Consider the following 27,122-nt stretch of genomic DNA (forward strand, 5'->3'; position numbering starts at 1 on the left):
GGAAGCAAAGCTCGCTGAGGATGAGTGTCAGACTCACATTAAACTCCATCAGGCTCAGCTTTGTCCCACCCACCAACAGAAAACTGGGTGGGAGTTGTTATCCTACACCTGACTCTTCCTAAACCTCGTACGGTCTGCCAGCAGGCTGAGGACAGTCGTGAAACAGGTCACAGAGCGGTGCACAGCGCTGACGTGATTGCCTCGGTTGCTAGCAGGTTGCTCATAGTTTGCATGGAAGACGCTGACTAGTCTGCAAACTGCGAGCAACAAGTCGCCAAGCAGCAGCAGCAAAGACTTTAACAAGCGTTCAGTGAACAATCACAGGCCTAATAGCAGCTGTCAGCAACCTCTCGCCAACTGGATGGAGAATGCTCGTTTGCCCAAGTGTCCGACAGCATGTGACTGCTGTCCTGTCACACCTTCATCCTCCTACCTGGGACTTTGGTGGTCTCAAAAATGGGACTTTTATCTGCCATTGCTGACACGCCTCCAAACCTCGGTACGAGCATTTAAGGTGCAGCTGGAACCTGAATAAGCAGCAGATTTAATCTGTATGACAGATCGAAGCTGGTCGAAGGTCTGGTTGACTCGCTGTGGTTTTTGAACACTTCCACTTTGCAACACACCGCTGCGAGTCGACGGTGGAACATCGAGGCGGGACGCAGCGTCGCAGCATCCTGTTACAGCACCGCTCCCAAACTCACTGAGCTCTTTAGAACTAGTAAAGGTCAAGGCCAGCTGCACACACCTGTGACTGGATCAGGCACGAAGAGGCTGCACGTGCACTGTTTTATGCTGATGTGTGGGACAGATAACCATCGGACCGATTCCCTGCACTCACAGTTTTTACTTCATATTTTCCTGCAGATATTCTCAAACACTTTTAGTATTTAGAGGTAAAAGTACTGAGATGATAAACTGTGTTTCCAGCTCATCCTGAGCTACAATGAAGAACATCGCACAGGATCACCTTCGTGCTCCTCACAGCCCGTCATTAAACATCAGAGAAATGTGAGTGAAAACACACAGCTCAGTCAAACAGCAGAACAAAAGCCATCAGAGACGTAGAGCGACTTACTTTGAGTTTGCAGTGTGTGTCTGTGTGTGTGCGTCAGGCAGTCCACATGTTTCTCTGTTCAGATCACTGATTTAATGACACAGCTCACCGTTAAACACCGACTGAACAAAACTGCTTCTCAACACATCTGATTTCCTGTTATTGGCTGTGTGTGTGAGTGTGTGTGTGTGTGTGTGTGTGTGTGTGAGAGAGAGAGAAAATGACACAAGCATTTGTCAAACCACATCCTGCATTTGAAGTCAGGTGCAGCGCTTTCATATTATCTCAAACACACACACACACACACACACACACACACACACACACACATACCTGTAAAAGTGTAAATAGATCTGTGTAACTACCTGATGTAATGTTGTGTCCTTATAAACTGACACAGGAAGTGTCTGTAGTTGTGGTCAGTTTGTTGTCACAGCCAGCTGGTGCTGTGAGTCATGTGACCTGGAAACATATTTTCATTAAAACTCAGCAGCATAGCTGCCGTTACCCAAAAACCTACTTTTGTCTAATGAGGCCCATCCGATCAAACAGGAAGCTGACTGTCAGAGTAAAATGTCGACATTCAGTTCACGGAGAGATTACTTGGTTTAAAGATCCGACCCGGAGCTGCTTTTCTTCGGGCTAATGTTACCTAAAGCTAGCTCGCCCGCTAACACAAATAAAGCGCGAGCTGTCTCACAGTAAAACCCCGTCGGCTCATTCATTCAGAGCTAGCTGTTAACTTATATTAAACACCCAACCAGCAAACCACATCCACGCTTTCTTTTTAAAGATACACTGTCAGGGTTCGGGTTACTAAATATTTGGTGTGAAGGCGTTGGCCGATGTGACGTCACTGACCGTCCTGCTTTCTCCCTCTGGGACGTAAGTTAATGTGCATTTATAAACTTAGCACTGGATTCGGGAATGTGCTCACTGCAAACACCAGAGGCGCCCCCTGCTGGACAAAAAGAATACTTGACTGGACTTGAGAGCGTCAATCATTGAACACGTGCAGCTAGCTGTTACGGAGCTACACCACATTGAATGTAATTGAATTGAAATTGAATTTAATGCATATTGTTAATTTCCTTTGGTCCTTGAACATGTCGCGTTTCTTCAGACGTGCTGTGAAGCTAACGGACACTGAGCATTAAAAACAGCCACATTTCCTGAGCTGACAGTGATTCTGTATCTAACGGTTCCATAAAACGGTAGAAACAACCTTCATGGCGAATAAGACAAAAATCTGAATTTTACTGTGGACGCAGGAAAAATGGCAAAGAAACCTGGTTACAGGAGACAAAGTGCGTGGACGCGTCAGTCATTGCACTCAAACACAGCTGAGCCTGAAGGCAGAGAGCGTTTCACCATTTTTAAGGTGGAATTTCCCTTTAAACACACGCTGTAAATCTGTGAGGCGGCGTGGATTCCAGGGTGTGATTACAGTAATAAGAGAGCGGCTCCTCGCTGTCATTAGGAGTTCGACTGTGACGCCACAGGTTTCTGCTTCGACCGCAGCATGTGGAGCCGGCGGCGCCGGAGGCGGGAGCGTTCCCGCCGAGCCGTCCTCCCAGGTGTCCTCAACCAATGGGCGGGAGTCGGAATCTCACCGTGAAGCCACCTTCAAATATCAGGTCAAACAGCCTGTGTGAGGAACACGGCGCGCTTTATTTCAGCCAATAATGTTCGAGCAGGGAGAAACAGCGGACAGGACGGAGCTTAAATAGTGACGGAGCGAGTTACACCGTCAGAGGATCGAACACGTCCTGGAATCAAACCTAAACAGCCGACTCAGGAACCAGAGCAACGAGAGGCTGAAGCGTCTGCAGTCGTGCCCACATGTTGAACAGGAAGTGTTTCTCGTGGGCGGGTCCTCAGTAAAACTCCTGTGATTGCAGCAATGACCAATGAGAATGCAGGACACCGCTGACTGACATGTGGATGGGCTGTACGGTTTCCTAGGCAACCAAACTTCCTGTGGATGTTTTTCTGACAAACAGTAAAACAATAAATATATTCACTGAGACGTTCAGGCGCTCCAGGATATAATTATTATTATGACAAAGGAATTCCTCTATGCCCTTCAGGGGGTTTGAAATGTATTTATTTATTTTGAAAGAACATTTTGATTTATTTTTGTATCCAATAACAAAAACAAATAATCCCACTGACAATAATAATAATAATAATGATAGTACTCAACTTCCTGTCTGCTGTTTTTGATGTGGTCTTCTCAGGCGCTCGTTTCTTTACGTGCTCTGCGCTGAGATGTCATCAAATGTCCATCAAACCTTTCTTTGACCCCTCCCCCCCGATGTCGCCTCGTCTCACGTGACTTTTTATCTGCAAAGTTTCTGGCAGGAAGTCTGACCTGAGAGGCCACGCTCAGCTTCCTGTCAGTCCTCAACAGCTGTCACTCATGATGTTGGAAACTGAAGCTGGGCTCGCCTTCTCCCGAGCAGCTCCGCCCACTTATTTAACCCCCCACAGCTATTAACTCTGAGGATAAGAAGAAACACGAAGACGGCTGTGACCAACCTCTGAAAGGTTAAATACGAGGAATGTAACGTAAAGCCAGATGTTTGAATAGCTGGAATTTAACTTTGAGCTCAAAGAAAACACTGGAGCTGGACCCTCAGCGGGGGAACACTAAACCCAACGAGAGCCTAAGATCGTTGAAGATGATCTCAGTTTACGGCTCCAGAGCCGCCTTAACAAACACAAAGTCCTGCTTTGACACAGTGGATGCAAACGCTCTCTACTTTGATATTCGGGCCGAGTCTCCCGCCGCAGAATCGATCAGCAATCAGACTCCACCGCGATAAAAATCGAAGCATTTAAAGTGATTAAAGCTTCGGCGCAGTTATTGTGCAATCGTACGGCCATTACATCGGAGCGCCGCGTTCTCCCAGCGCTCTGGCAGCTCAGCGTTAACAACAGCCGATCCTGTGCTGAGACCTCTGCGTGTGCTCAGGAGCACGTCTGGAAACCGTCAGCACTGAACGCATCGCCGCAGCCACACATGAAGCACAGCGTCCACCACGCAGAGACAACCCGAGGAACCAGACTCGTTAAGGTGGACTGAGGCGGTCCCGTGCTCGGCTCCACTCGCCTGACACGCTGAAAACGTGGAGCATCAAGAGAAGGAAGTGAAATCGTATTTGCAGCATGACGAGGAGTTAAAATACATTCAGAGGACTCGCCGTGTTCTTTGTCATGTACATCTGACGCATCATCGAGCAGCGTCGCCGAGGAGGACGCCGAGGACGCAGAAGGTCTCGCCCCGAGACACGAGAGAGTGGAGACAACGAGCCTGAACTGTGCGTGTGAAAGTGCTAAAGAGACATGTTGACAGAGACAAAGACAGGAAGTGAGGCTTCTCAGATCATGACCTTTGACCCCCCTGACGGCACCAAGCCAAATGCTGGAAACACACACACACGTTTCAGTTTCCTCGAGTTTACATTCACGCCTGCAGCCCTCAAACTGTGCGCTGGTTTAAACTCGCCGTGGACTAAAAATCATCTCACGTTCCTCTGATTAAATCTGATGAGCAACAAAAACTGGTCCTGAGCTCGTTACTGTGAGGGCTGGAGCTTCCCAACGTGGATGACATCACAAAGCGTGTTACAGACGTGTGACACACAGAAGCAGGAGTGCAGTAAAGGGATTTTCTGTCCACACCACGTTATTTCTACAGGTGCTTTATTCATGTTCCAGGTGTGCGATCAGGCTCCACCCGCAGGTGAGGGTGGGAGTGCACGCTGCAGACCGTGTCTGTGCCGCTCGGAGCAGCGCTCCACCTTTTTCAGGAGCTTCACCCTCAGCTGAAAAACATTTTGTGTTTTCAGGTATGAAAGTGACTTTTAAGCGGAGCACGCCACAGCGAAACATCGATCATTTATTAAAGAGAAGCTTTCACACAGTGCTTTATGAAGCTCTGACAGATGTTTGCCTCTGCTCTAACATCTGCATGTCTGTGCTCTAACCGCTGCCTTTGTTTCCAGTCTGGATTCTTCCCACTTATTTATTTCACAACGTTTTTATCAGCAGGGAGGCTTCAAAAAGCAGCCAATCGCAGCCAAGAACACAACTTCAGATTTAAAAAAAAAAATCCCCCCTCTCTCCCCTCGCTCCCTCATTTCTTCCTTTCCTCCTTCCTGGTGCACGCCTCCCTTTCTCCTCCTCGCCGGCTCCTTGTTCTGCAGCCTTATCTTGGGCGTTCTCGCTATTTTCTGCCTCACGCCTTTCTGTGGTTACAATCAACAGATCTGTGTGACCCTTTATGAAGTGTGTGTGTGTGTGTGTGTGTGTGTGTGTGTGTGTGTGTGTGTGTGTGTGTGTGTGTGTGTGTGAGCGCAGAAACATTGTTCAGAGTTACAGTTTATCACCACAAACCATACAACTTCCTTCACACAGTGTATTGGTGTGTGTGTGTGTGTGTGTGTGTGTTTGGTAATTGCAGTGTTTTTTAAATGAAGCCGTGCTCTGGTATGTTTCTGTGTGTGTGTTTGTGCGCGAGCGCTAACTATGGAAGCCAATATACCAGCAGAGCAACTAAACAGCATGATGGCTGTGTGTAATTACACATCATTACTCTGTGTGTGTGTGTGTGTGTGTGTGTGTGTGTGTGTGTGTGTGTGTAGTCCGTTCTGCTGGGCCTCTCTGGTTTGGTTACAGGAAGTCACAGCTGAGGGAGAAATCTGAGCTGAGGCTCCAAACAGTGAAACGAGGCAGTGAAAGTGACGCTCAGCAGCGTCACAGGAAAATCAAACACACCAAACAACCGAATATTTAAAATGTGAAATTAGTTTAACACAGACTCACATCTGCTCAGTACTCAGACTGTTTAAAAAGCAGCGATGAAGGCTGACTCAGGTGACAATCAACCCCACACAAGGGCAGTGTGTTACCCACTGAGTGTCTAATGTGACTGTGGTCGTGTTTATCAGGTTAAAAGAACCTTCTAGTATTAAGCAAGCATCAACCTCCAGGGTTAAAAGTATGAAGCCAACATAGAAACTGCAGTTCCTCTGACGTCCAGCAGAGGCAGCAGAGAGTTAGTCCCATAGACTCTAATGTTAACACTGTACAGCAGAAATGAACATGTTTACAGCCTGATACACAAACTGTTTGTTCTCTGTGGATAATTTCTTCTTTATAACTCGCCTGTTTAAACTGTATTATAGCATAAAGTTTGCATTATTAGGGGCGTGGCCTCTCTGACTGACGCCCCTGACCAATAACATGGCTGCTATCAGGTTACTGTAACAGCCCATGCAGGAAGGCAGAGCTCCAGTTTTAGTGAAGTTCAAGGGTTTTATTTGGATGTTACTGAGCTCTGATTAGCAGGTCTCTGTCTCTACGGATTGCTAACCAAGCTAGCTAGCTAGCATTAGCCACTGCTTCTGGCACCAGCCAAACCACTAAAGCTACATGCCCAAACAATGGGTCACAGGTGTGGGGGTGCTACCCCGGCTATCATCGTGCGAGGTACACCCTGGACAGGTCTCCAGTCTGTCACAAGGCGAACACGCGTTACAAACAAATATACAAAAATACTGACTAAACAAATATTGACACTAAAAACTTTCGTTAGTCGCTCAAACAAAGAGACACATGCTGAAGTGAAAGTTACCTTTGAGCATCGACTATGATAGGACTTGGACCAACAATCACTGAAACTCTCCTGAAGGCCTCCCAAACCTTTACACCACCAACACAGCTGTTGTCCCACAGTCTAGAGCTCCTCCCACGAGGAGGGGAACGCCACGCCCACTCTGCGATTAATCACTGCACGAAGTTTCCAAAATCAAACTTTTCAGCTCAGCTGTTCTTTATGATGGTGCCGGTCTCTGAAGCTTTCTGAGCATGCTCACTTACTCTCACTGTACCAGCTGCACGCCAGGCTCTGTGGCGCAACGGACAGTGCATTGGACTTCTCGTGAAGAAAAAGCAATTCAAAGTTTGTGGGTTTGAGTCCCGTCAGAGTCAGTCTTTATTGTTGGAATTACACCTGATGCAGAATCTTGTAACTCACATGAAATAAATGAATGGAAGCTCACGAGGAGCATACAGGAAGCTGTTCCTCACGCTCTTCACAGGGAAAAGGCGACGTGACGTTTTTATGCTTGGACTCTGCTAGAGTAGCTTTGCATGATTCACACTCCAAAATAAGCCTCTCAACTACTAGTGCTTCCTGTTTAAAGACTTCAGACAGGACACGACTAACAACCTCGCAGACCAGGACCGCTCTCCGCTGTCCTACCAGCTGTGTCAGCTGCACAGCACGTGGCTCTGTAGCACAATGGACAGCGCGTTGGACTTCTAGACAAGTGTAAAGCATTCAAAGGTTATGGGTTGAAGTCCCACCTGAACACCAATTCATGGTTAAACCCTATCCTGTCTACACACAGTTTACAGTGTTTTTGTCGTCGGCTGGTTTCTCTGTACGCTGATCTTCGTTTCTTCTGCTCGGTTTGGCTCAGTCGAGACTCTGCGTAACGATCCTGGGATCAGCCTCACGTCCGACCCAGTTAGCACCGAATGTTTGGCCAAAGAGTGTTATTGGGACATATTTGGCCTCAGCATCAGTTTGGGTGACTCACCTCCGCCACATCTAAAAGAGCCAACTGTTGGGACGCACCACAAATATCACACAACAGTATCTGCTATCTGCTCTTTCACCAAAATGAGATATTTCACATGTCTGGAGACAGTGTTCCAAAAGTCCAATATTTTCCCTCTTTTAGCTCTGTTTTTTGGTTTCCACCGGCTCCTGGAGAAAAACCTCTCTCTACATTTTTCACCGGCTCATCTGAGTGCTGATGAAGGTGTCGAAAAGTAGCTTTATCAGAGCTGGATAGGCCTTACCTGTGTTACTGGGCGATCTCTGGCTGCCACGCCGTGACCCCTCAGGCATGGTGTGATAGTGTCACAGGAAGCAGAAACCTGGAGAAACACACCAAAAATCCCAGTTAGCCTCTTCTTTCAACACAAACCACATCCCAGTGCGACGTGTCTTCATGTCATGACAGCAGCGGCATGAAGAGATACGAGCTTCATACAAGCTGCTCACACAAGAGAGGAGAAGACGAGGAGGAGGAGGAGGAGGAGGAGGAGGAGGGGTCCAAATAAAAGTTTCACTCTCCCTTTGTGTGAAAACAGTGAGGACATATGTAATGTTTGGCTGAACGACAAGAATGAGGTCTCTTCTCCAAAGCCTGTGTGTGTGTGTGTGTGTGTGTGTGTGTGTGTGTGTGTGTGTGTGTGTGTGTGTGTGTGTGTGTGTGTGTGTGTGTGTGTGTGTGTGTGTGTCCACTGGAGGATAACGGCCTCCTACACAGTCATTGATACAGTAACACAGATTGACCCAATTAAAGCGTTGTACGTAAACAAGTGTTTCTGCAGCTGTCTGCAGGAAAACTGGGAGATGTGGGTCAGAGGGGAGGGGGGACATGGGGGAGAGGGGGGAGACGGGGGTTGGGGTGTCTGTAATGAAAGCCAGATGGCGAGCAGGCCTGCTGCAGGTCTGCTGCAGGTCTGCTGCAGGTTGCTGGTCGAAACTCTTTCACTGTGTCAGAAACACCTGCAGGTTCTGCTTCATGTCCTAAAATCTAAAGAGGAACTTTCATCGTTCGTCGGACGAAAGCAGAAGAAAGTTTCTCCTCGAGTGGAAACAGTCGCTCAGCCACCGACAGCGAGGACGTGAGCCCGCCTTCCAACCTACAGCTGATCTGAGTTTAAACCGTTTGCTTCAAATTCAGAACTCAGGGGTTTGCAGCTCAGTCTGATCAGGATTCATCATCACAATAACAGTAAAGACAAACACATCGAATGAAATGGTTCATTAAAATGACTGAAATATGATGCGCAGAGCTCAGTGAGGTGTTTGTGCAGTCACTGCGTCTGTGCAGCTCAACACGACGTTTCATCCGAGTTTGTAAAGCAGGTGAGGATTTTTAGAGCGAACGAAGATCATTTGGAGCCCTGATCTCACCCCGGGCGACGCGCCCCCTCTGAAGCCTCTCGAGTAACTTGAAACCTTCCTCCTACTGAAACACGTTCATGTGTAAGCTGTGCTGACTGTAGCAAAAAATATTCACGTGACCAACTTCAACAAATACGACCATTTCATATTTTTCACATTTGATGTTTTTACTCAGGACGTTGTTGAGCATTAATGTGCAGGTTTGTAACTGGAGCCAAAACTCTTCCACATCAAAGACACAAACCTGACTGCAAATCTTACACAGCCCAGAGCTGCAGGTGGCTCTGTGCTGCAGCGGACAGCACGCTGGGCTTCTGCTTTAATACAAGTGTTCAAAGGTTGCTGGTTTGAGTCGCTCCAGAGTTTATGAACTGTCTTGAATAAGCAGCTCATCACACACACCTCGGCCCTTTACCCCTTTTGTGTAATAACTCGCTGTATTGTCTTTGGGTGAAACTGAGAGGTGTGCAGGAAGGAAAGTGAAAGACGTGGGGCGTGTCCCAGTGTGCAGGACCTGAACACCAAGAACATGATTGGAGAGTCTGAAACAACAACGCTGCTCACTCAGTGAACCTGAGAGAAGACGCAGGACACGGTGTGATGGAGCAGCTCCAGCACTGTGGTTCTCACACACACACTCACACACACGTACGTTTCCATCACTTTAGAGGCTGACGTTCATTTCCCGGGTACGTTTATTCTTGTGGAATCAAAAAGCCATCATGAACAGAGCACACCGCTCACATCGACATTCTCACCTGTCTGTGGCCACAGGCAGCCGGGAACGATTTTTGTGCCATCAGCAGTTTCTGGGACTGAAAATAAATAAAACCCAACCCTGCAGTTCCTCTAACGTCCACCGGGGGCTCCATCAGGGAGTCAGTCCCCATAGATGCTTACAGTCTGCTACACAAACTGCTTTAGTTACGGTTAGGGGCGTGGCCTCTTTGATTGACAGGTGGATGGTGCTTCACCTGAGCTGGACCTGTGGGCCGTGTTTGTGCTGGTGGAGCCTTTTTAATGCAATTCTGACAACAGACAGACAAAGGTGGAGCTCGCACAGCACGACAAACACGCACACGTCTGTCAGTGCCTGCAGCACTCAGCACACACTGCTGTGTGTGTGTGTGTGTGTGTGTGTGCGTGCGCGCCAGCCTCATCAACACCTACCCAGGTATTTCCAGGTGCATCCGCTTTCAGACACACGTCATCACCACACACACACTCACACTTACAGCACGCCGGGTGTGTGTGTGTCCACAAACATCAGCTCCATTAAATTAAACAGGCGTCAAACAGGATCCGGTTCCTCTGACCCGGCCGTCTCACTCCCACTGAGCACTGGAAACTGCTTCAGCTCCCGCAGCGCATTGCAGCGTTACAGACAGCGGGGTCAAAGGTCAGCGCATGTGGCTTCTTGCCAGTTCTTCAGCTCTGAATCCCGTTTCTGTTGCTTGGAGTTTGTTGTAGAAGCTGAATGAAAAGCGCACACACAGACAGCAGTGATGAATTAAACTCAGCCGCGTGCCAGTGGACCCGAGTGTCCTCCATGGTTGGATACGAGAGTCAAATCGTCACTAATCTGTGACAGAGGCCGACGTGTTTGTGGGTTCGAGTCCCGCCGCTTGCTCTTTACAGATCCCTGAGTGCAGAGCCAACACGTGTGACTCCAAGTGCTTCCTGCTGTGAGAAAAGTACCCACAGCTCAGCGTGGGTGTGGGGCACAGACACTCCAGGGTTGGTGTTTTCTGTCTGTGGAAGACGCCCACAGCTGTGTGTGTCCCTGTGGAGCGCACTGTGGACTTTACAACCACATAATATTTGAAAAGACGTTTCTCAGGAAAACCAGTGACATATAAAATCGTGTCGTCTGCACATTCGCAGTCTCGTCGTTTCGTTCTTCACGCTGTGACAGCGGCTTCATCAGATCATGTTACACGTTCCACAGGTGTGGACTCACAGCAGGAGACAGACGTTACCTGAAACAGGCTGACTCACTGCCGGAGCGCCCGTGTGGCTCTGTGGAGCACGAGGCAGCGAACGGGTCTTCTAGCAAAGCACGCAGGAAGGCAGGCAGAGGTTGTGGGTTCGACTCCCATATATGTTGCATGTATGCATCAACAGGAAGTTATTCAAAGGTTGTGGGTTGAACTGGTGCATCTGTTATAAACAGCACACTGCTCTGTAATGAGTCTGCAGCTCTGCAGGCCTCAGAAGGAGAACGCTCCATATTAGTGAGCGTCTACATTTTTCTGTGGACTTTGTGTTTATATGACATCACTGAGAGAGACACGCCTCCTGCTCAGTGTCGCTATTCACACTGACAGAAGTGATAAACCTCTCAGTCTGAAGCTTTCCTCAAACACACGCTACGTTTCAGACCCGCTCGCCACGCTGATGTGTGATGCGTTCACTGCTGCTGGGACGCCACAGAAAAATTTCCATCCATCAGAACGGGAACGACTCACTCCCAACGGGATGAGTTAAGCCAATGTGTGGAGGAAGTGATTCAAAGGCTGCAGGTTTGAATCCCACCAGAGTCACAGTTTCCGGTACTACATGTTTCTTGTTACTAAAGAATAGAGCTGTTACAGTGAGTCCCAGGTGAGAGGCGGAGCTGGACGACTACAATGTGATCCAAAATAACTGTGAGAATGTGCAGGCCTGCTGTGAGGCGGAGATAAGGAGAAGCACAACGAGAAAGATTCAGACCAAAGAAACTAATCCAGGAGATGCAAAAGCAGCAAACTCAGGAAAACTGGTGATTAGGGGTGAGTGGAGGCTCCGCCCCCTCTGTGGAACCCAAAGTGGTTATGAAGAAACAGAAGGACGCTTCCACGAGATCCAAAAAGAACCAACGGTGCAAAACTACAAAGATGGACGAAAACCAACCTCAGAGACACACAACCAACGGCTGCTGCCCTGCTTCTGTTTCTGAGACGAGACGACCATGTCAGGAGACCCCACTGACACACACGCACGCACGCGCACACACACACGCACACACACACACGCACACACACACACACACACACACACACACACACACATACCTATTGTGTTTAAGGAGGTGGTGGAAGAAAGGCCATGCAGGCAGAACACACACACGGAGTCGTGACCATTCATTACCACTGTCAGAGCAGCGGGTACACTTCACACACAACCATGACACACACACACACACACACACACACACACTGTGGTCCAAGCTAAACAATCACACTGACAGTGCATATAAACTTCCAGTAGTGCTGTGAGAAGCAGAGACACACAGGCGCCTTCTCTGTGTGTGTGTGTGTGTGTGTGTGTGTGTGTGTGTGTGTGTGTGTGTGTGTTGTCCTTCGCCACAGTGGAGCGTTGTTGTCGTGGTGATGAGACTGAGACTGGCAGCAGTGATTTGGGGGTTGAACTGTTTTCGTTCAAGCTCAGCAGGAACCAATCAGGCGTGTTTTTGATCTATTGGTTTGATTGATCACAGATCTGTGAGGCAGGCGGGTGCAAGTCACAGCTGCCTGATCAATAAGTATCATAGATAAACATTTCATTGGTCTTCACACTTATTCACTAAGGTGAGTCTAATGTGGATGATAATGTGTGGAAAACACTTGAAACTTGGAGGGTGTTTGATAAAATGTTCAGACTGTCCTCGTTTAACATTAGCATCACGCAGAGGTGGGGGGAGGAGATGGGTGGGGCTCAGATGGCTCCGTGCAGTTAGTGCGCTGGATCGCACAAAAGGAAACTCTGGAGGAACGAACACACTTCTCGATCGGCCGACCTCTGAAGCTGCATTCTTTGTGGTGCCCAGCAGGGGGCGACTCTTCTGTTTGCATGTGCCTGCTGCTCACCTGATCTCTGAGCTCAGGAATCACTTCCCCGATGGCTTTGTGGTCTCAGTCACTAGTCACATGATGACGGTCAGAAAGCGTGATGAAGCAGGGCTGGGAGGGGCTACCCTATGACTGATGGATCATATTACAGTGAAATTTATGCACTAATTTTTGCATAAATGTGTCAAATCTATAGAAATGAAACAGTTTCTGTTTGCAGTCTGAGCGTTACTGACCAATCAGGTCTGAGCAGGTAGTCTGCATGCAGGTGTGCAGGCCACGTGGAAGCCTCACATGACTACCGGCTCCAGTCTGACGTGGATTCATGTGGTTTTTAGCTGTGAGCAGCTGAACCCGGGTATCTGCTGCCCACACCTGAAGGAAATTTGCCTCCAGACGCTAAATCCGCCGACAGCGCGGTGGGTCTGACATCACACTGCAGCAGTCAGCACAGAGCGTTTGAGTGTTTTTAACAGTGATGGTTAACGGTGACATCACAGGTACGGGAAGACGTCTGGCACAGAGTGCACGAACAAGCATAAGGAGACCGCGTTGTCTAAGGTTTCATTAGCTTCTGACAGCCGACCAGGAGACAAAGTCTTGGTATCCGCTGGCTGCAACTTCCTTCTGGAGACCAAGTCAGCAGCCAGGCTTCTCCCAGATTACACAACATCCTGTCAGCCAATCAGAGGCGCAGCACTGAGTAAACGCTCTCAGCTGCTGTCCGGGGTTTCTTCTCCGTTTGACCCCGTCTCTGTGGTTTCGCTCATAAAGCTCGAGCTGCTTTGCCTTTGGCCTAAACGTTTCTTCAAGCGTACGAAGAGACGATAGTTTGGCTTTGCAAACATGGCCGCTTCTGTCTCTAAATAAACCGAGATGGTGACAAACCCAAGGCTTCAAACAGTAGTCCACACACTGTGTCTGTGTTTTATTCACGGCCTCTGCTGCGTGTGCATGTGGGGAGGCCTCCTCATCCTCTAAACACGACACGCCGCAGTCTGACACCGCTTCCCTCTGTGGTCACCAGCCAAGGTTACTCCTGCCCAGATTCATAAACACAGTCACATCATCGCACAGTGCAGGACGACACACCGTGTGTGGCCTCGCTGCGACTCACACCGAACACACAATAACACTGTTGTCCTGCTGTTTCCTTTGTGCTCATAGCATCAACCAGCTCCACAGAAACACACACTGACACACAGAGGCGTGACTGACAGTTGTTTGGTGCAGGCAGTACAGATGTTTGCCGTGGTGCGGACAGGCAGCTTCGCTCGACGTCGCACCGTCAGTGCCGTCTCCCACACAGCTCTGTGACTCGTACGTGCTGATGTTTGTTGATAGTTTATTTAAAATGTTTAATAAGAAAATCAAAAAGAGGCCGAGAGGAAAAGCATCCAACCTTTCATCAAAGCACACGATTTTAACATTTACTGCAAACAAACAAAGAAGATTTGCTGATGCAGCAGAATAAAGACCCTGCAACATGCGAGCGCTGCGTATTATTAGTGCACGCCTGGGCCGCCATCAGAGGATTCACAGGTGTGAATGGCACGATGTTGTTCTGCTAATACGGTTAGCACTGTAGCCTCGCAGCAAGAAGGTCGTGAGTTTGACTCCACCATCAGGCCGGGGTCTGTGTGGAGTTTGCAGCTTCTCTAGGTTAGCTGCAAACTCTAAATTGCCCATAGGTGCCTGTCTGTATCTCGCCCTCCTTCACATTTTCCATGCAGTGGACTGACTCTGGCCCCCAGGCCTTATGTTTGACACCCCTGTTCTAATCTGTCCTGCAAAAGTTCAGAAGAGAAGATGAATGAGGTCTCACAGTTGATTCCAGCTTAGAGTCAGTTTTCGGTTTGTGCAGCAGTGATGTGTAAAGCCGTCCCGGCTCACCTGCACCACACGTCTGCAGTTTATGGTCAGGGCTCAGTGAGGTCCAGGTTTTGGTCTTCAGCCTCTCTCCACACATGAACCAGAGAGGTGGTGCTGACTCCGTGCAGCTCTAGGGCACACAGGTTGTGGGTTTGAGTCCCACTGGAGTCGGTATTTAGCAGGGTTTTTTTTTTTACCAAACAGTAGAAACCTACAAAGGAGGCTTTGTGCTCCAAACACCTTCGGATTGTCTGCGTTCAGCATGTGGAACGTTTCTCATGCTGGTAAAATACAGCCTTAGTAAATCAGCCTGACCTGCCAGTCGCGCTGGCACAGGATGAAACCGCTCGGGATAACGCTGCCTGTCAGGACAATAGATGTGAGCTGGCTTATGTAAGAGAAGAAGAATGGAGCAGAAATTCCTTCAGTGAAATTTCTCCAGAGGGGGACGTAAAGTCTGACTCAGAGCAGGGAGAGAAAGTGTGACCTCTGACCTCAGTCTGTTTGCACACTGCTAAATCTGGACGTTAGTGTTTGACTTGAGTTTGTTCCAGTTCTGTCCCGGCCTGTTTAAGGGATGGAAACATCTTTTTCAAGGGCTCATTTCTGGAATTTGACCTGACCTGAGAAAACCAGCAGTAAATAACCCAGCTAACAGAGTTGGTCCTGAAACACGTTGGAAACAAAGTTCAGTCAAAATCGTAAAATACAGAACTGTCGGTCACAGGTGATGTCACAGCGCCATGCAAAAGGACAGCAGACTAACATCTGTCTGACCGCTGACTGTCACTGGAGCTGCGTTGGTGTACCAAACAAACGCTGGCTCGTTGGCTGAGAAAGGTTTCCCGAAGTTTCAGTCGGATCAATTCGTCCAAACAAGTCGAGAAAAACGAGCGCGGTCGCGACCTGATGCGTCACTTTCCATCTTGAACTGATAGAGCAGCTTTCACACGGCAGCTTGGCTTAAAGATGACGCAGGACGTGCTGCTTTAACCTTAATTAAGTCAGTCACACATTTCTAAACATGGCCTGGAGGAGCTGCATGCCCGACGCCGTCTGATGGGACATTAAACAGCCTCCAACCTGCCAGCTGCCAGCTCCCAGCGCTAACTGCCTGTGAGAATAGCACACATATTTGCCTGCTTAGGTCACATGTGGCTCCTGAGTGCTCTCCGGACAGCGCTCTCTCCTTCAGTACTGAGGAGGTGTCTGAAGCACACCTTTCCTGTTGAAACTATCCTGACCGGATTCTCCCAGCATGCATGAAAACAGCCAACTTTCCCCTGTAGGTGATAAAGATCTGCAGCTGTTGCTCTGCGGTGGAAAGCAGAGCTTGCTGGTCCCGTGGTTAGCTATGAGAATATTTAAACAGATTTCAGGGAACACCAAACATAAATGTACCGTTATTACTGTACAGCTTTTCAGCAGATTCCCAGAGGAAGGACTGCACTGAGAGCTCATCTGCAACGCCAGTATGGCTCTGTGGTGCAGCGGACATGGCGTTGGACTTCTACACGTTCATAGGAGAAGACATTCAAGGTTGTGGGTTCGAGTCCCACCTGAGTCTATGGTTCAAGATTGGCTTATGTGTTTTGGTGCTAAAACAAATATGATGTTTGTGGCTCTTCTGTAAAGCTTGTTGATCTGATCCCAAAGACAGAAAGAACACTTACAGCTGACTCCGAGCACCAAACCTAGCATTGGTCACAGAAAGGCTCCACATCAAAAAACAACAGGTTTCCAACATTTTCCCAAAATTCTCCCGAGTTCATGTGTGAGGACATCGTCACTGAGCTTCACGTGCTTCACTGATGATCCAGGGAAGGCGCTCAAACACTGGCAAGCATCCCAGCTCTGCACACAGACAGACATTACAGTCGAGCAGGCTGCCCCCCTGCGTCTGTTTAGAGACCGTACCATTGTACGGTTGGTGCTGGTGACTACCTAGCCCCGGCACATGTATGGATAGGGTAGAGCCGTGGAGACCTTGCTTGTATGGTCTTGTTCTGTCTCACTGACTGGCCTCTGAGTTGTGCGGTTAACCTCCGCTGGACCTGCCAGACGCACAGACGTACATTTGAAACTTCACAGACGCACAAATCAGTCAGCTGGAAGACTTCTGAGTGAAGTTTCAGTGTTTCATGTGCATCCATCCATCCATCACCGCTTATCCTTTTCAGGGTCGTGGGGGGCGCTGGAGCCAATCCCAGCTGTCATAGGGCGAGAGGCGGGGTACACCCTGGACAGGTCGCCAGTCTGTCGCAGGGCCAACACACAAGGACAGACAACGATTCACTCGCACATTCACACCTAGTGGCAATTTGGATTTTCCAATTAACCTATCCCCACAAGCTGCATGTCTTTGGACGGTGGGAGGAAGCCGGAGTACCCGGAGGGAACCCACGCAAACACGGGGAGAACATGCAAACTCCACACAGAAAGACCCCGGCCTGATGGTGGAATTGAACTCAGGACCTTCTTGCTGTGCGGCAACAGTGCTAACCACCGTGCTAACCACCGTGCATGCACACATAAAGGCAACATGACATGAATAACTTCAGTCCAGCTTTAAATACTGAAAACACACCACACATGGCTGTGCTGTGCTGTGCTGTGCTGTGCTGTGCTGCGCTGCGCTGTGGGACACAGAGTGTGACTGTCAGTGGACGCCTGAAGCATCCAGGAGAGACTCTGTGTGTGAGTGGAAACCCCCCACATGTGTTTGTGCATGTTTGTGTGATTAATATCAGACGTGAGCCTGTGTGTGTGTGTGTGTGTGTGTGTGTGTGTGTGCGTGTGTGTGTGTGTGTGTGTTGGCATGAAACAGAATGACAGAGACAGTGTGTTTTACAGCACTGCTGGAATGAGCAGTGATTCACGCGCCTCCAGCACTCCTGGTTTACACAATGAACACATTAGAGCTTTGTTTCTATTCGGCAGTGAAGTCAGCAAATACAAAATTACTTTAAAGACTCTTAATGCGAGTTTGTGCTTAAAGTGGATATGAAGCAAAGAACAGACTGGAAGCCGTCTCAGCGCAGCCGGCTCATAAAGGCTGACCGGATCGGCTTGTTCTGGCTGGTTGATCGGTGCGAGAGTTTCATGACTGGATCTACTGGCCTCGTAAATGAGCATCACAATTAGGATTACTGTAACTGTAACTAACTAACAGCATCTATGTCTTTATGATCCAAACTTGTCTGAGTGTGAAATATTTTGACTTCCCATCTGTTTTCCATGGACACTGGCTCTGCTGTGCTGAGATCAGCAGCGTTCGTCTTTTCAGTGAATAATTAAAAACTGCAAGATCATCCTTTGGGCCAAATCTGGACACACACATGTTCACCAGCTTATTAGTCTGTGACGATAACACAACAAGGTTGTGCGTTATACCTTTTTGTGTAATGGACACACTAACGCTCGAGTCATCCGATTTCTCATCTGTGTGCTTGCATGTACATGTATGTGTGCTTTGTATTTTGTTTATGTTGTTTACTGTGTTGTTCTGAGGCTGGAAACACTGCGGTATACATCTGCCGCCGGAGCCTCACACACACACACACACACACACACACTGCTGTATGTCACAGTAGAGCCTCTGTCTAACCTCAGACGATGCTAAATCGTCGGACTAATTATTATAAACGACAAACACCGGTCACCAGGGAAACCATCCAACCACATCCCATAATTACACTGCACGGGCTCAATATTAAAACTGCTTCCAAATAGCTGAGATGGTTGGGGTGCGTTTGATTTCTGCTCGCCTGTGAAGTCAATGGTTCTTTGTGTTTTTCGGTGCCGCCCTCTGCTGCCTTTCTTTCACCTTTATAACCAGCTCAGGGTTGTATGGGTTAAAGTTCACTGTGGCTGATGCAGGAAACCTTAAACTTGAATCTGAGTGCTCAGGATACTGACGTCTCACGACTGCAGCTTAGAAAACGATGGAAAAGCAGAGACAATTCACACCTCCTTAAAAAATCAACCATGAGTAATTTAGAGCGACTTGATCCCGATGTTGGAAACGTGAACATGCAGGCTGCAGATTTTAGGTTACAAACATCAGCAAGTTCGGTTAAATTAGAAGGACCGTGTGCTTTTTGTTAAGTGACAGCAGCGTCACAAAGAGTAAAGAACCTCGGCTATTTGGTTTCTAACTTCTGACTTAACGTAGAACGCAGCACCACACGTAGCTGGATTAGCTGGATTAGGTGAAAAAGGGACACTGGAGGGGGTTGATGGATCTTTAAATATTGACTCTGGTGGGATTCGGACCCACAACCTTCGAATTGCTTCAGTAGCAAGTCTCTAGAAGTCCAATGCGCCACAGAGCTGCACGTATGTGATGGGCAGACATAAAAGAATGACCCAGAGACAATCACCCGTGTTGCTTGATACAAAGCAGCCTGATTTTGGTTTTTCAGAGCCTTAAACTGATGCTACCAACAAACACTCAGAGTTCGGTTTCATATCAAAATTCTGCCTTAATCTCAACGACAACAGATGTGCCACATGACATTTATGAGGTTTGACAGATCCTTATATAACGACTCTGGTGGGACTCAAACCCACAACCTTTAAATAGCTTCTTTGGTAAAGTCTTAGAAGTCCAACACGGCGTCCACTGCGCCACTGCGCCATGCTGCAGGTGATGAATGCATTATTTTTTGAACATGCACTAATGTGTAACGTTTCATCCCCACCTGAGTCTGTGAAAAAGAGAAGAAGAGACAAAAAGACAAAAACAGTTTGTTTGTAGTGACGGAGGCTGAAGGTGGAGGCGGTTCAGTGTTTTCAGAATCAGCTCTGTGAAAGTGAAAGTCCTGCGTCGTCTTTATTATGCCACAGATCTTTCTTCCAAAAGAGAAATAGCTCTGCTCTCTGAGCGACCTGTCTGTGTTTTCACCACTCAGACACTTCAGTTAATGTCACGGGGAAGAGGCGGGGCCAATCGTGTCCACGCCTGCGTCCAGTTAGCCAAACGCGCATGTGTTTGGACAGTGGGAGGAAGCTGGAGAGCGCAGATAGAACCCACGCAGACATGTGGAGAACATGTGCTCCACACAGCCGACAGCATGTAAACATTAAACACCATATATGAGTGATAATAACACAGCGCTGCATTCTGCTGTAGCTTCTGTCAGCTGCGTCCTGTGAAAGCACGCCACTGTAGGTAACCAGCTAACCCCCGGTAGCTGGCTCTCTGAGCCGGTTTCAGCTGCTGCTCCAGAGAGAGACAGCGTCCAGCTCCAGCATTTTGGACTGCGGTGTGACAGGAGATCCTCTGTGGACTGCAGGGATCCTGCAGCAGGTGGAGAACTGGTTCATGTGCTGCTGGACCAAGAAGAAAGACCAGCAGCTGATCCACATCTATGACGACAGACTCACCGGAGAAGCAGCTGCTTACATCGCTCACGTTTTGATAACAACTGTCATGAAATAATGAATAATATCGTTAATGAGTCAGTTTAAGGTGTTTGTGGCTCCTTCACAGATCCAGGCTTCTTCTGTAGGACACACTGCAGGCCCATGATGTGACTCCATACATGTCTTCACCTCCAAGACCATGTAACACCTCGACACGATGTCATCAGCATTCAAATATCGTCAGTGAAGGAGGCGGAGCCAGAACAAAAACAAGGACACAGACCAATCAAATGTATTCATGAAGAAAAGTTGAGTCTCATTGACTTTGCAGTTTGTCCACGGTCACCTCAGATGACCTCAAGTCAACCTGTCAACCACACACACACACACACACACACACTTACTTCTTTTAATGTCTTAGTGAGGACATCTGCTTGACATAATGCTTTCCCAAGCTGCTAACCTTAACCATCAATGAATGCTAACCCTAACCATAACCTAACCATAACCTAACCATAACCTAACTGTGACCCTGACACTAAAACCACATTTTGAGTCTCAAACATGTCTTCAAACTCGTGGGGACGGGCACTTTGTCCCCATATGTGACTGTTGGTCCCCACAAGTATAGTAGCATGACAATTTTTGGTCCCCACAAAGATATGTAGACATGGTATACACACACACACACACACACACGCACACAAATATAAATAAACCAATGAGAGGTCTTGTGAGGCCGGTTCAGAAAGCGACGTGTGTGTTTGTTTCTCGACAAAGAGGCCTATTAGTAAGATCAATGCTCAGGAGCTGTCATCTGCCTGCCAACACACACACTAACACACACTAACACACACACTAACACACACACTAAAACACACAATTATAATTCCATTAGGGTTTTTCTAAGGCAGTAATCGAAGGGCCTTGTTGGCTGATATTCAGAGATGTAATCCCCACGGATTCAGCTTACACACACACACACACACACACACGGCTGGGTAACTGATGGTGAGAGCAGATTTCACTGATTGTGTGCGATGTGATGAAGAGTCAGAGAACCTGACATTAAATTCATTTATATAAAAGTGTGTGTCTCAAAAAACAGCGAGTTTGAGTCTGATTTCAGGGGTCACATGACCACTAACCACTTCTGCTTACAGTAATGGAGCATTATAATCAGCTGACTCTACAGTGTGGCCCTCTTTCCTGTACTTTCAAAATAAGAGCAAGGAGCTTGCCAATAACTAAACAACACTAGTGAACCCACTAATATGCCAAACATGGAGGTGTTTCAAATCTGTGGGTCTATTTTCTGCAGTGGAGTGATTCAGATGTGATGTTTTACATCATAATAAACTACAGCTCTCTGTGTGTTGACTCAGTAACGGGTAAAATGCTTATCAGCCTGAACAGGACTGATGACAACCTGCAGCTCAGACCTCAGCGAGCTTCACGTATCAGAGACAAACCATGAAGTTTGTTTTTCATATGAGCGTTTGAAAGAGGAGACGAGACGGCAGATCAGATTTAAACACTTGTTCCTTCGACATGCAGAGTAACACAAGCTCAGACAGGCGGCCTGTGAACAGATGCAGCGGCAGCAGAAAGTTTAAAGGGTTAAACGGCGCACTGAGAGCCAAGAGTCCTCCTGCTGCCCTCTACAGGCCGCCGCGCAAATTACAAGCATTAACACTGAAGCGCTGAGGTGCAGCTGTTTGTTTGTTTGTCTCGTTAAAGCAGAGGTCAGAGGTCACCTCATCTAAAGGTTCATCCTCCGGGAGCGGCAGTGGGATGATTTCATATTCACGTCATCAGATCTAGATTTTTTTTGTTTTTTTGGTCCAGATGAAATGTTGTAAAGTGTGAAGATCACCTGATTAGCATAATTAATCATCAATCAGCTGTTTAATGATTATTGATTGCTAATTACATTTAAACAAATGAGTATGAAATGATACGGATATTAATTAAAGTAATTACTGGTATTTTTATCATCATAATAAACAGGGTCATAGTTTAATATGGTGCGTGTAACACAGCTGTACTTCACCGTGATTCGTGCACGCGCACAGACTTTACGAGAGTCTGGCACTGGACCTGGGCACGCGCTGGAATGACTGGCGCTTTTATTGTGTTAAATTACGAACAGGCGTCTTTTATTTTGTAAAATAACCTCTGCTTGCTGCAAAGCAAAGAAACAGCGTGAGGGTACCTCGGAGGCATGAAGGTCCAGCAGCCGGTGAGACCCCGCTGAGCTCCGCTCGTCCCTCCCTCCCTCGGTCGGTGTTTCTCCGGTGTTCCTGCTGCTTACACGGCCGCTCCGGACGCATTGGATCTGCCAGCCTCCAGCAGCTTCCTCCACCTCCTCCTTCAAGCACAGTCAAAGCGAGTTTCCCAACACGGTTTAACGGCAATGCTGGCGGCGCTCCGGACCCTCACTGACCTACTTGGCCAAGTTTTACGCACCAAAAAAATCGAAGAGACAATCCAACATATGTCCGGCCGGGACCGATCCCCGCGTCCACTTCACAGGTCAGGCCACGGGAGGTGAGAGGTGCGATCCGCTGGTTTGGAGATGAGCTCCGGGCGGCGCGCAGTCAGCTCGACCCCAACTGCTGCTGGACCGAGGAGGAGGAGAGAGAGAGGGAGGCAGGGAGGGAGAGAGGGAGGTCCGAAAACCATGGGAGGGAGAGAGAGAGAGAGAGAGAGAGAGCGCGTCCAGCTGTTTACAGCAGAACAAAACTCTTTCTAAGAAGCAGCTTCAGTCTGGAATGTGCCTCTAATCCCAGAGATTTCCCCGTTTGGACCAGAAATTCTTTGATGGTGACATTTGGAAAGAAAGCGAGCTTCCAGTTACCCCTGAGCTGCTTCACAACAGCCAAGCTCTGTTCTGCCGAAGGTGTGCAAAAGTATGACTGATAGCACGATTTATGACAGATGTCCTACAGAAAGACCACGAAGGGACAAAAAAATGACAATAAACAGCAGAAAAAGCTCCCAAATTAAACAAAAGAAGGTGCAAAACCATAAAAATGAGCAAAGGAGACAAGAAATGGTCCCAAAGGAGCGTGAAACATGCAGAGTGACTGAAAATGACTACAGAACGACATAAAACTATCCAAATGAGACACACATTACTACACACACACAAAACAAGTATTTAAAGTGAGACGTAAAAGTACCACAGAGGCATAAAAGGACAGCAGAGACACAAAAAGATCCATAAAATGCTCCGAACACGACACGAAAGCACAGAAAGACTCGGTTCCTTCTTTGGTGAGGAAACACTGAGAGTCACGCAGCGTCTCATCCACACACAGACGTGACAAATGCAACAACGCATTCAGCTGAACATTTACACACGACCTGTGTGCGCATGTGCTCGGAAACAAAAGACTTTCACATAATCATGAGAAAAATGACAAGTTTACCACAGACGAGTGGGTAAAACAGCAGCTCAGGTCATTTCTGGATTTTCCATACAAGCCGTTCATAACTCCTGCTGACTGCAGTCTACACCAACAAAGACATGAACAACACACATGGAAACACTGGAAATGCCTTTTTGCCACAACATGATGAACGATCCAGATGTGCAGATATTGATGACACAAGCTTCACCTGAGCCCAGCTCACGCATGGAAAACATGAACTGTTTTGTAATTGTGTTTGTGTCTGTCAGTCAGACAGTCTACAGGCGGTCACCGTGGTAACCATAGGTGTAAATCGCCTCATCTTCAGGCAGGGCGATGAGAGCAGCGAGGCCAGCCCTGTTCCCCCCTGCAGGGCAGCTTGTCAGGGGCAGGATGTGACTGAGGAGCAGCTCATTGGACGCTGGAGGTGGTGGAAATGAGCCTCCAGGTGTTTTCCCTGTAAAACTGCACAGAGAGTGAGTCAGCTCTCAGATGTGCGTTACACACATACTCATGTGACACATGCAGGCCTCATATGGAAGCACTTTGTGTCATTTTTCAGACGTCTGAGCGGCGATTCATAACGATTACAGCTGCGGGAATAAACATCCTCCGGGATTCATTCCTGAGGACTTCGTTTAGTGAGAGATTTTATACTAATCACTGAATGCAAGTCATTAAAATCAACGAAAATCAATATGTAAATATTTTTGTGCTCGTGCATGTTTTTCTGTTGAAGGCCGCACGCAGAGCAGCGCTTGAGTTTTAAAGGGCTGAGTCAAACCCATCAGCATCATTCTGCCCTGCAGCCACTACAAGCACCAAAGGCTGCAGTTCCTCTGACGTCCAGCAGGGGCAGCGGTGAGTCCGTCTCTGTAGACTCACATGTTAATACTTTTCAGCACAAATAAACAAGTTCACACAAACTTTTTAATTTTTACTATAACTCACCTGTTTGAAACCTAAGGTTTGCATTGTTGTTCAGGAGCAGTGTTGGTCAAGTTACTTGAAAAAAGTAATCAGTAACTAATTACTGATTACTTCCCCAAAAAAGTAATCCCGTTACTTTACTGATTACTTATTTTCAAAAGTAATTAATTACTTAGTTACTTAGTTACTTTTTAAAAACACGATTTACAACCTGAATAGGTGATAAAGTGATAGATCTTTCAGCCCAATTCTACTTTTTCTACATAATCCATCATACAAAATGTAATCAGATGGAAAAGTCTCCTTTTAAAACTTGTTTTATTGGTTTTAATCTTTTAACTTTATGCATCAAGCAAAGATTTAATTATCTGCAACATTCACTGACTGGAAGAAATTAGTTTAACATTTAAACCTATTTTCTGCACATTCCAGCACATAAAATAAAATATTTTTTGTGTTTACACTCAGTCTTTCAAATAGATGCAAGTAAAACACAGCAGAAAATAAATAAAGTCAAAGACTAGCGGTCCTGTTGCTCTATTTTCACCTGTAAAGCAGGAGTGGGGTAGGCGGAGGTTTACCCTGGTGCAGGTGTGCCGCAGCGGTCAGTGGAAGAATCCGCGAGTTTCTCTGTGAGTTTCCCATCACGTCGTAGCTACTCGGTGCTTGTTTAGGGGTTTTTTCGCTGTAAAAAGAAGTTTTCTTCCCACGCACAACGGACACTAATGTTTTTGTCACTTTTTATGGAATCAAACTCAAAGTAAGGTCAGTACTTCCACGCTTTAAACGCTGCACGCTCATACTCTCTCCGCACTCGATATATGATCCATTGTTGATCTGCACACAGCTGTTGTCACGAACGTCGCACTTGCTTACGTCACTGTCATGAGACGTTCTCGCAAAAAAATCAGGGTTTTAGTAACGCGGTAACGCAGCGTTCCTACGGGAAAGTAACGGTAATCTAATTACCGTTTTTGCAATAGTAATCCCTTACTTTACTCGTTACTTGAAAAAAGTAATCAGATTACAGTAACGCGTTACAAGTAATGCGTTACTGCCCATCTCTGTTCAGGAGTGGGGGGGTCGACAGTCGGATGGTGCTGCGGATGCAGACGCTGTCTGTCGTGGTGAAGATCTTGATTTAAAGGTCTTTCTCCATCCCTACCCCACCAATGGTCACGAGCTCTGGGTAGTGACCAAAAGCTTCTTTTGAAGGGGGGCTGGCCTCTCCCTTAGAGATAGGCGATGAGGAGTTTGACCATCCGGGGCTCAGAGTAGAGCCGCTGCTCATCCACATCGAAAGGAGCACGTTGAGCTGGTTCTGGCATCTGACAAGGATGCCTCCTGAGTGAGGTGTTCCGGGCATGCCCCACTGGGACTCGGGACACGCTGGAGAGATTATATCTCCTGGCTGGCCCAGGAACGCCTTGGTGTTCCCTGGCACGAAGGAGAGGGAGGTCCGGGCTTCTCAGGTTAAGCTGCTGCCCCTGCCTCACACAGATGGAAGGAGATGATGGACCACAGTGGGAATGAGCTAACTATAACGCTCTGTGATATTATCTGGGTTCCAGTTTTCGATATGAAGTTTAAAACTTTCCTAAAATATCTTTTCACCAAACTGAAGGTGGATCTCTCTGAGAAACAAAGTTTTCCACATATTCCACACACTGGGCTGCTACTATTATGCTACTTATGGTACTGCAGTTATGGCATTTGTAAATGTTGTGCCAGGGAAACTCTTCTGCCCTTCTGTCAGTGTAAAGAAGTTAAACTATACATTTAATCCCATTTAATATATTCGTAAAAGTGCAATTTCAATACTAAACCTCCTCAGTGCCTTTTATTATAAAGCAAAGGTTTAGTTAACTGACAGATCAGTAAACAGTAAACACCAGTAGAAGCTTTCTATCATTTCATTGTTCATGTCTTGGTTCATTTCTCTGTTGTAGTATGAATGGTCGTGATGGAGTTCTTTAGCATTCAGAAAAAACTCAGCTCGTGTTTTAAAAGTCATCCAGCAGACCGGACTGGTGTCACGGTGGGACCGATTCTGGCCCCTGGGCCTCATCTTTAATACGCCTGCTCTAAAGCACGCAGAACTAAAACATAATCTATAAACATCGTGTTATATACAGCGACTGGTTTGGCACTGCCGATGGAGACCACAAACTCATCAGTAAAGTGTTTACAGAGGTCATAGGTCAGGTAAACCATGGGCTAATTCAGGGGTGGGCAATCTCAGTCCACGAGGGTCGGTGTCCCTGCAGGTTTTAGATCTCACCCTGGGTCAACACATCTGAATCACATGATTAGTTCATTACCAGGCCTCTGGAGAACTTCAGGACATGTTGAGGAGCTAATTTAGCCATTTAAATCAGCTGTGTTGGTTTGAGGACACATCTAAAACCTGCAGGGACACCGGCCCTCGTGGACTGAGATTGCCCACCCGTGGGCTAATTTCTTCATTGACTTCCAAACAACCAGAGGAGTCGCCCCCTGCTGGACAGAAGAAAGACTGCAGGTGTTGATCTGAAATACTTTGAAATGTGCAACAGAAGCTAATATTAGCTTAGTCTTCATGAAGTGTTCCTGAATATCATCTGACTGGGTTATGATGACAGATGCAGTAAATATGTGGTGGGTTTATATTTAATTTA

The 27,122-nt window shown here is 47.5% G+C and overlaps 1 protein-coding gene across 3 annotated transcripts in view; it reads right to left on the reverse strand.

Annotated features, from left to right (window-relative positions):
* Window positions 1–22,735, reverse strand: part of plekhg2 (pleckstrin homology domain containing, family G (with RhoGef domain) member 2) — a 67,823-nt gene extending 45,088 nt beyond the window's left edge. For 2 of the 3 annotated variants that reach the window (XM_084952001.1, XM_084952000.1), the window contains exons 1-2: window positions 22,335–22,735; window positions 7,934–8,011 (exon numbers count right to left, since the gene is read on the reverse strand). In XM_084952001.1, coding sequence (XP_084808127.1) covers window positions 7,934–7,982 — 49 coding nt within the window. In that variant the 5' untranslated portion in view covers window positions 7,983–8,011; window positions 22,335–22,735. Of the gene's footprint in view, window positions 1–1,078; window positions 3,139–7,933; window positions 8,012–22,334 lie in introns of those variants that run through there. The other variant, XM_084952002.1, reaches the window with a different exon arrangement.
* Between the last annotated feature and the right edge of the window lie 4,387 nt (window positions 22,736–27,122).

This window comes from Perissodus microlepis, chromosome 14, assembly GCF_051167445.1.
Source record: "Perissodus microlepis isolate ML-2025 ecotype Zambia chromosome 14, ASM5116744v1, whole genome shotgun sequence".
Lineage (NCBI taxonomy): Eukaryota > Metazoa > Chordata > Actinopteri > Cichliformes > Cichlidae > Perissodus > Perissodus microlepis.